The sequence below is a fragment of the Parasteatoda tepidariorum genome, chromosome 3 (assembly GCF_982258835.1).
Source record: "Parasteatoda tepidariorum strain Cologne lab strain chromosome 3, Ptep-v5.0, whole genome shotgun sequence".
Classification (NCBI taxonomy): Eukaryota; Metazoa; Arthropoda; class Arachnida; order Araneae; family Theridiidae; genus Parasteatoda; species Parasteatoda tepidariorum.
This window is the reverse complement of record NC_141757.1, coordinates 8654989-8664740: the sequence shown is the minus strand read 5'-3', so window position 1 is coordinate 8664740 and position 9752 is coordinate 8654989. Positions and strand designations below refer to the sequence as shown.

Sequence of the window (9752 nt, the reverse complement as noted above, 5' to 3'; positions counted from 1 at the left end):
CAATAGAAATCCAAACCATATTTTATCATACCATGAAATTTTTCATTAGAAAACTTTGAATTCTTGTCAAATTTCTTGTAATGTGAGCAAAAAAACATATAATATAATGAGAATGGAAACATAGAAAAGTTTCACTAGAAAAAGAATTCCACTTCTAAGGTAGATATATATTCAACTTTTAATATAGACATACTTTATAAAATAATTCTACTAGATGCTAGAATTAATTAGAAGACTGATCCTTTACCAGGTTTGTTGAAGTATTATTCTAGACAATTCAACTTTCCTTGACAATTACCTGATTTTTAGAGTCAAAATAAAATTCCCTGAAAATTTAAGGTTTTCTGTGTTCTCTCTGCCATTTTATTGATCCACTGAATGGATGAAAGGCTGTGTCAACTTTGCCTGGTCCGAAGCTAGAACTCTGGATCTGTGCACGAGATTGCAGCTTCACCACCGAGACTCTCTCCAGTTAAAACAAAGGCAAATTGTATAACAGGCAGAAAAATTAAATAGAGATTAATTTTCTAAATACAGGGTCACCTGCTACATTTTAGATTTTCAAATTCATGACTTTCCATGAATAATTCTAAGAATTTTTCATTACTTACAATTTCAGTTACTTACAGTTAAGAATTGTGAAATTATGTCACGAGGCGGTGCTCAAATCAATATTATTCAGTTGCCATTCAACTCTGGAACAGGGCGCATCTCCCTGCCACTTCACAATGACCTTATCAATTTTATATCTTTAAACTTGTAAATAAATTATTATGTGTGTTACAGTCCACTGGTTAATAGAGCGATACATCACAAACACTAAACACTTACATTAGAAGTTACAATTTTCTCCGACAAAAACACAACCATAAATTAAAAAAGCATTGTAATAACAATAATTAAAATGATAGATATAACCGAAACTGTTATACTCTGCATCTTCATATTAATTGATTTTAAACTTAAAAAACAAAGTAAAGAAACAGTTGCAGAAATGAAATGGCTAAAAAAAAATATGAAAGCAAATAACTAAATACAGTCAGATATATGATATTTAAAGCTGTTTTATTTCTTCTTAAAAGTGTAATATAAAAAGCTTAAACTAGAATTTTAAATTAATAAAAAAATAAATAAATAAATTTTGAAATCACGAAAGTTTAAAAGCTAATTTGCTCTAGAAATTATGATCTTTCTTTCATTTTTAGAAAGAAACCATATTTTAATAAAATATGACTGGGAGAGCGGATTTTGTTACAAATTCAGATATTTACACTGTGAAAATTCCATTTTAAAAATTTGATTTTTCGGCAGCCTAAATCCATGACGTATCATGTTTTTTTAAAAAGAAATAGTTAAAATCATGACAAAGTTTGTTTAATACCGAAATCTATGACTTTCTATGATTTTTCATGACATTCCCGGAGCGCGGTAGAGACTTTTTTCCTTTGAGGCACAGTCAAAAGTAACTGCTATTTTCTTATTATATAATACTATTACAAGCTTTCAAGTTTTAGTAATATTCCCTTATAATAGTTTAGTTAGAGCATATAATAGATTGGCAAAACTATTATAAGCTCTCAAGTTTAGTATTAGTCAAGTTTAGATTATCAGTGTTTATAGTAATATTTATCTGTATCAACGTACATTTATAATTTATAAATGTATTCTTAAAAATTCAACGCTGTTTTACTTGATAAACAAATATTTAAAGCTAATATGAAACAATATTTATTTTTTTATTAACAGAAAATATTTCATGTTAAAAGTATTTTGATTATTTATAGTATTATGAGCTTTAAGACAGTTTTGGAAGAAAATTTCAAGTATTACTGTCAAAAACCAGTTTAAGAAATCCAAAAAACTCAACCTCCAAGGTATAAAAACCTTTTTTTAAAACTCAGACACAAATTATCACTTTTGTATTTTTTTTTTACAATAAAAGGGATGAAAAATCAATTAAAATGAACACTGCATAACACTCATACAAGCAAACTTCAATTAGAGTCAATTAAAAAAAACAATCTCTTGTTTGCAACTAAATTGAGACCAAGTCATTAATAGAAAGTGACTTTAATTCAAGTAAAAAAGAAATCAAAAATTTAATAAATATCTTCATTATATAAATATTTCACAACAAATAATCTCTGTGTTCAAAAGTTGTATTCTTCTATAACAATCTCTTCATCAGGCAATATCTTGACATTTTCATCTGACATGTTAGCATCATCAATTGGGTCGCTCTCTTCCTCTCCAAAACAAAAGTGGTCTTTTTCATCTAACGTCTTTCCCACCTGGCTATTAATATATGAAATTTTACAACAATAAAAGTAAGTAATCATGAAATCAATAGTAATGAAAATAATTATCAATAATGGTGAAAATAAAGATTGAAAGATAGAGAAATGATTTTTTTTCCTTTTTGAAAGATATAGAATAATTTTCAATTTAAAAAAAAAAGCATCCTTAAACTTATGTTTGTTTCTCATTAAATTTAGAAAACTGAATTGACAGAATACTACTAAGTATAAAGAAGTCATTAGTAAAATAAAATTTTCAGATAATTCTATATACCTTGCACTTTCGCATTACTTCAATTTTATATTACAAAATTATTTGCAGTAAGAGTAGGGGTTATTTCCTGAGCATTTTCTTTAAGTTAACAGATTTTTTTTTTCTAATATTAAAATCAGCAAACACAAAACTATGATGAAAATTTTAATTACTTTTCTTTAATTCATTTAAAGATATTAAATTAAATGAAATTTAAAAATTTAAGAATTTTTTATTTATTTATTTACGGAATTTCTGAAATTTACATAAAATATGACTTATTATCTAATATACATTTTTTGCTTGATATATGTGCCTAATTTTGGGAAAATGAAGATATAGATATTTTGAATATAAGAAAATGAAGATTGTGCTGCAGATTGACTCAGTAAATTCTGCTGTAAGGTATATAAGTTGCACTGCAATGCCATAATCAAAAATACAAAAGTAATAACCAATCATAATTTTTAAATGAAAAAGTACATTGCATAAAACAGATTTCATAAAACAGTTTGCTAGAAAGTATTTAAAATTGGTTTAAAATGGTTCTTAAAAACAAAATGCAACTTTCTCAACTAGCTAACATGCGGTGAATGAAATTATCACTAAGTTACAAAAGTTACATTAAAAATAATGTAACTCTAGTGAAAAATATCAGAAAGTCTTTTTTTGAGTAGGGGTGTACGTTGAAATGATAATATTTGTTTTCTTGGAAAGGTGTGTCGTTTATGAAAGAGCAAAATCATTGATCTGTCTGGGTTTTTTTAAGAGGTACCTATTTTGTGAAAATTTAGACATAATTAGTGCAAATAAAAGATTATATTTAAAAAATCAACACAAAAATATGGTAAAGGAAGAAAATATTTTCAAAAATTGTCACTACAAATAAAAATCATTTATGACTTATTTCTATATATTTTTCCCTATATATTCAAAAACAATTTTGGTATTGTAAAATTTTGGGCTAAAAATTTTATCTAAATTACAAAAAGCATAAATCTGTAAAAAATCATAGTCCATAGTAAAATTTCAACTTGAATTTAATAAAAACATGCATTTAACAGTACTAATACTAAAAGTTATTCTAATTATGAGAACATTTTCCTCTGGGTCATACAGATAAAAGTTTCACAGAGAAAAAATATTAGAAATGTCAGTTAAAAGAAATTTACAATAGTGTTTATGATAATGTTCGAATTTCAACTTCTTGTAAAGCTTACAGAGGGTGAGCCTCGCGTTTAATTTTAAAAAACTCAGCGGGAAAAAAATTCGCTTTGATATGGCGTAAACAACTGATTTCCCACATTGACTGAACACATGCTACCGTTTTGTAAAAGACAGCTGGCAGGAAAGCTCTTCTTTTCCATAGATTGCAACAAGAACACAGGTTTGCATGAGAACTTGCTTTTTTATTTGTGAAACCGTTTTTCCTACAGTTGAATTTGTGAAGGTACCGCTAAACGGTAGGAAATTTACCCTGGACAGACCCTTGAGCTCAGTATTTATTTAATATCCATAAAAACAATACAGTATAACCCTACAACAACACAGAATTCAATACAAGTTAGCGTTCCAAAATCGTGCAATTCTAAGATGTATTTATTACTTAATTCTATATATTTAAAGAATAATATATTTATAAAATAAAAATAAAAAATACCTTGGCAAATATACTAAATTAAAAAAATATATGACACTAAAATTTTATACTTTTATTGTAAAATATATAAAATTGTATCTATTATTTGAAATCAAAGTTCTAATTTTTGGTTAAATTAGAACTAATCCATATTGCCTTTATAGACAACTGCATTTGAATCCTTAAAAATATTTTCTCACAGCGCTTCTGTTTTGAGATTAAGCTCTTTTGTTCTCCTATATGGTTTATTTTCATGTTTGTACGATTACCTAGGTTATGTACGGTTACTTTCTTATGTTTGTATTGTTTAAAAAATGGTTCCAAGGAGTAAAAAATAAAGATTTGTTAAATAGCTGCAAAAAACAAAAAAAAAATTAAAAACTATAATTTTCATTTTTCAATCATAAGACCCTTATTTTCTTGAAGAAATCTTAAAATAGTTTTTAATTTAAGAGAAATTGTAATGGCTAGCACCTCTGAAAACAGCACAGGAATATGAGTGTGATGCTATTTTCAACATTTGTTTTGATGCCAGTTGATGGTAAATTCAGAAGGAGTAGGTGTGAACAAATTGTGTAAATATTTTCATAAATAAGCAGACATTCAATTTCAATATGAAGATGAAAGAAAAGCCATGATCTCCAAATAATCTGCTGTTGAAAAATTTAGTGTTAAGAGTTACGATTCTGAGAAGAAAAAGAATGGAAGTCTTCTTCTCTAACTAAAGATAGCATTATTTCAATATATTTATCATTAGTGCAACTTTATATTTCATTTTACAACCGCATTGAACAGTCAAGCCAATTTCAGGTTTACAACCATCAATGCTTAACTATGTTTCCTTGTAAATTTTGAACCCAACCCAGAAGACAAGAAAACTCCTGGATCAAACATTGGGACTAACCAATCCTTGTAATGTTGCACACAATTTTTGCACAAAACTTAATTTATAATCCTAAATTGAGGTACACTGTTTCAGAAGATATAATTTTCAATATTTATAAAACATTTTCTTGAGAGAGTAAAGACAAATGTATCCATCTAACTGAAAAAAAACACAAAATTCTTCAAAAAAGACAATCTTTTACAAGGTCTAACATCAAAGCAAATGTACTACATTAGAGAATAAAAAGAAAGATAGTATACATACAAGTACAAAGTAATAGCAATTGTATGTGGTCACCTTTAAGACAAGTTGGAATATTTTTAGACTTAAAAATATTTAACAAATATTTTTCAAAATATAATTTACAAATATATTAAAAAAATATAATTGATAATTTTAAAACTAAAATCAATAACAATAAAAACCAAATTGAAGAGATTTTAATTGTTTGAAAGAATCAGGGGTGATTTTGAGCCGAAGTAAAAAAAACTGAAAATTTCTTGAGTAAAATCATTAATGACGTGTTTCAAAAAATAAATGTCTTTATAAATTTAAATCATTGATATTTTCACAACATGAAATTCTAAATAAATTATATAGAACATAATTTAAATTAATAATTCTGTAAAGAGATGCCAAGCATAAATTCTAGTTCCTAATATTTCTAAATAAATTATACAACAATTTTTATGCATAAATGTGATCAATAATTTCTTGAAACTTCTGGATCTTGGATTTTATGAAATTTTCGGATTGCGGTAAGCAGAATTATCTCTGAAGAATATTGGACTTAATACAGCTTTATTAGTAGATTGCATCACTACAAGGTTTTAAAAATTAAAAAATTAACATAAAATGATAATTAATTACCTAAAAAACTTTTTTATTTTCATATCTCCTAATTCTTTTGTTAGTGTTACTTGAGCTAAAATAAAAAAAAAAAAAATTGAAACAAATATTTTTAATCTATTTATTATGTTTTTTTTTTTTCAAATAGAATATTAAAGTGTTAATACCAGGATTTAAATCCCTTATTTGCAATTTTGAAAGATAAGGAACTAAGTCAACTTGTAGCTGTCTCATACTAAGAGAAGAGCCTGAAAAGAAGAGGCAATGCACTTAATTCATAAGCTATAAAAAAATCCAAGTTGAACAATAAAATGTAAATTAAAAAGTTACCAACATTTCATAACCATAAATACCCATAGCTGCCAACATGGATAGGAATAAATCCAGTAGATTTTACGAAAAAATAAAAATTTTATAACTGTTCCATAATTTTTTTAACCGTTTTGGGAAGTTTAGGATTTTTATAGTCATCACAATACAAAAACTTTATTACACTAATAAAGTTTATTACACTATAAAACTTTATTACACTAATAAATAGTCTGCAATATTTTCCATTTATGATTAATATTAAATGAATTTGAAATGTTTCTTTTTTATATTTTTAACTTCTATTTTAAAAAGACAAATAAATCATTATTGATGATTAAAAAATTTTACAATTTAAGTACAGAATAAAACAAACTTAAATTTTCAGAAAAAAGAAAAGCTTTAAACTAATTACAATAAGTGAATCTCGTTCCATTATGCACTAGCAATACTTATTTAAGTATTCAAGCAAGTGATAAATTGTGTAAAAATTCTATTCCGATTAAGGATATTTTTCAAAAACTTTATTAATTATAGGGAATTTCCTAAAATGTACAAAAACCAGGAGAATTTTTATTATACCAGTAGACCTCGGAAAAAATGGCAAAATCCAGTAGTCGACTGGTAAATCCAGGAGAGTTGGCAGCTATGAATACCCATTTTAAAATCATCATCATCAATGGCTCGACAGCCCAGGGTGGGCCTTGGCCTTCTCAAGAAGTTTAAACGAAGTTCAAGTGAGTTTAAACTTCTGAGAAAGTTTAAAAACATACAAATGCACATTTTGAATATTTTAGGTGGATCCAAGAATCTAGTTAAAAATTTCCAAAGTCTAAAAAAGTTAAAGCTTTCTAGGAAGATCAATGCTTCCTAATAATGAAAAAAAAAAACCTAGAAATATTTTCTCTGTTAATTGTAATCTATAGTAACTGTTAGGTTATTTTAAAAGATTTTGAGCAAAATGAAACATTTTAGAAAATCATGTTATTTATGCCCATGCAAATTTTATATCAACTATAATGCATGGAAGAATTAGTGGCTTTTGGATTTGGCTTTGGTTCCTTTTTGAATTGTGGCATTGTAACATAGTGTCTCTTTTATTATTAGAAAAAATAAAACTATAATTTCTTTCCAAGAAAAAAAAACTATTTTGAGAGAATTTAATGAATATTTAGTTATATTGTTTTCAAAACTCACAACATAACAGTTTAGACAGCAATGAAGCATTGACTGTATTATTATTGCAGGAAGCGTTGCCAAATCTTCCAACAATAAATAAGCACCTTTTAAGTACTTTTTAAGAGTTCAAAATATATTTTTAATCACTATATACATTAACAAAATGCAAAATAATTTTCAAATTTTACATGATCATGATAAAATAACCAGTTTCTGACAACGAACTCTTTTCTTGATTATATTAGCTATTATAAAAAGATCAAGAGTTTTTCCAGTCTGATATCAGATGGTGGAAAATGAAGTCTAAAATTGAGATTATCTAGCAAAATGCAACAGAGTTGCACATGAGAGAGCAAGAATGTCAGTGAGCCCAGCTCAGAAGACTCACATGCAGACCCGCAAGTATTTCATCAAACAAGTAAAATGATTGGCGCTTTCATACGCTACGGATCGAGGGTACATTGAAATGGATTGTGGTTGAATGAACAGTGAAAACGTTGAATAGAATAATGTGAAAAACACGCATCTGCATAATATGCGGCAAAAATCAACATTGTTGAAAGTAAAGAAAAAAATTCTGATTTTTGAAAAGGGAAAATTAAGCAGTTTTTAAAAACACTACATAAAGAAAGCATCTTAAGGGCCTTTAAAAAAAGAAAATCAAAGATAAGCACCTTTAAGCACTTTTCAAAAACTCTATGCACCATGTATTAAAACATAGATAACAAAATTCATTTTACAAAACTGTAATTAATCTTCAACTTCTCACATAAGTACAGTTAAGATATTTTTACTAAGTGGTAATGCTGGAAGCAAGTTTATAATTTTGCTTTAAAAAAATAAAAAATAGGAACAAAGTAACTATTAAAATAAAGTCCTACCACTAAAAGCATACTTCAGAGATTTTTGCAACCGCCTTTGCTGTAAGATAAAAAAAAAATAATAAATAAATAAAATTTAAAAAAAATGAAAGCAGATATAAAATTACAAATCAATAATTTTGGCAAAGAATCGTCATATATACCTTAGATAAATTTTCATAAAATTGAGGTTTGTGCAGTGCTCTCCACCTCCTATTAGTCACAGAGGACAAATTGAACATCAGACCTCTAGACGCCAAAGACACCATATAATCATTCATTGTGTCACGACTCTGAAACAAATATATACATAATTTACCCTAGAATAATGATAGAGACAATTTCAGTTTTTGACTTTTTTTTTAAATTTCTCAAGGTTTTTAGTTCATGAGATTTTTTTTTTATACTTAGCTATAAAGCTTAAAGCTGTCAGAAGTTTGAGAAACCAACAATAAATTACCAAAAAAAAAGGATTTTTTAACACCCTATGCCAGAAAGCCAAACAAGAATCTTGTAACTTGTATTGATTATTTTGGTTGTTATTTGCAATAACAGCATAAAATTTCATAAACCTAGCCTAAATATTTATGGAGTTATAGACATTTTTAAAAAAATTAATTCCCTTGTCTTATGTTCTTTTTTTTTTTTTTTTATAACTTCAATATCTAATATAATTAAACAAAATTGTTAGAGAAATTTAAAATTATTTACAAAAATATAGATTTAAAATTTGAAAAAAAAATCAACAAAAACTATTTAAGATATGAGTAAGACCCCTGATGGTAAAAGAACAAGAGGAAGACCCAGACTTACCATCCAGCGCATGTTTTTGGGTGAATTAAAAGAATGTAGAATATCTGGCTGGGAGGAAGCAATATCTATTACTAGAGACAGGAGACGTTGGAGGGATATGCTAGAGGCCTTAAGTGCCTAAGGCACGTAGAGGATAAGTAAGTAAGTAAGATATGAGTATTTAAAGTAGTTTGCTTATATTGCGCACACACAGAAAATCTAAAAAAAAAAAATTCATATTTTTGTAATAAATTTTATTTTGGCAACTAATGAAAATTATCTAATTTAAATATCTTAAAAATTGTAAAAGTGCTTAACAATTTTCTAAGTTGTTTTTATATTTTTTAAAAGAAAGCTCAAAATGATAAGGGTCTTTCCACAAGTTTCATTTTATATTATAAGACAATATTTATTAAAATTGATGCCGGAAAAAATAGGCGAGACTACAAAATAAAATTTGTGAAAAACGCTAACCTTTTGTGATTTCTTTTAAAAAATTACTTAGAAAAATGCTTGAGATTTTTAAAATTTTTAAGATATTCAAATCAGTACTCTTTTCATTAGTTGCTAATTGCGGTTCACCGCAAAATCAAGGCCTCCATTAAACTTCGGAGAAAAAAAATTTGACTTTTTCAGGTATACCAGGTAAATTTCAATTAAAATCAAGATCATATTTTCCTCGGAAAAC

General features: G+C 26.6%; 1 protein-coding gene across 11 annotated transcripts in view; it reads right to left on the bottom strand.

Moving 5' to 3' along the window:
- Positions 1-2054: 2054 nt before the first annotated feature.
- The window catches only part of LOC122271846 (cell cycle checkpoint protein RAD17), a 34265-nt gene continuing 26567 nt past the window's right edge, over positions 2055-9752 (bottom strand). For 5 of the 11 annotated variants that reach the window (XM_087158737.1, XM_087158735.1, XM_087158733.1 and 2 more), the window contains 5 exons: positions 8437-8565; positions 8294-8333; positions 6092-6172; positions 5946-6000; positions 2055-2295 (listed from right to left, as the gene is read on the bottom strand). In XM_087158737.1, coding sequence (XP_087014863.1) covers positions 2151-2295; positions 5946-6000; positions 6092-6172; positions 8294-8333; positions 8437-8565 — 450 coding nt within the window. In that variant the 3' untranslated portion in view covers positions 2055-2150. The remainder of the gene's footprint in view (positions 2296-5945; positions 6001-6091; positions 6173-8293; positions 8334-8436; positions 8566-9752) is intronic. The other 6 variants (XM_087158736.1, XM_087158740.1, XR_015432404.1 and 3 more) reach the window with 5 other exon arrangements.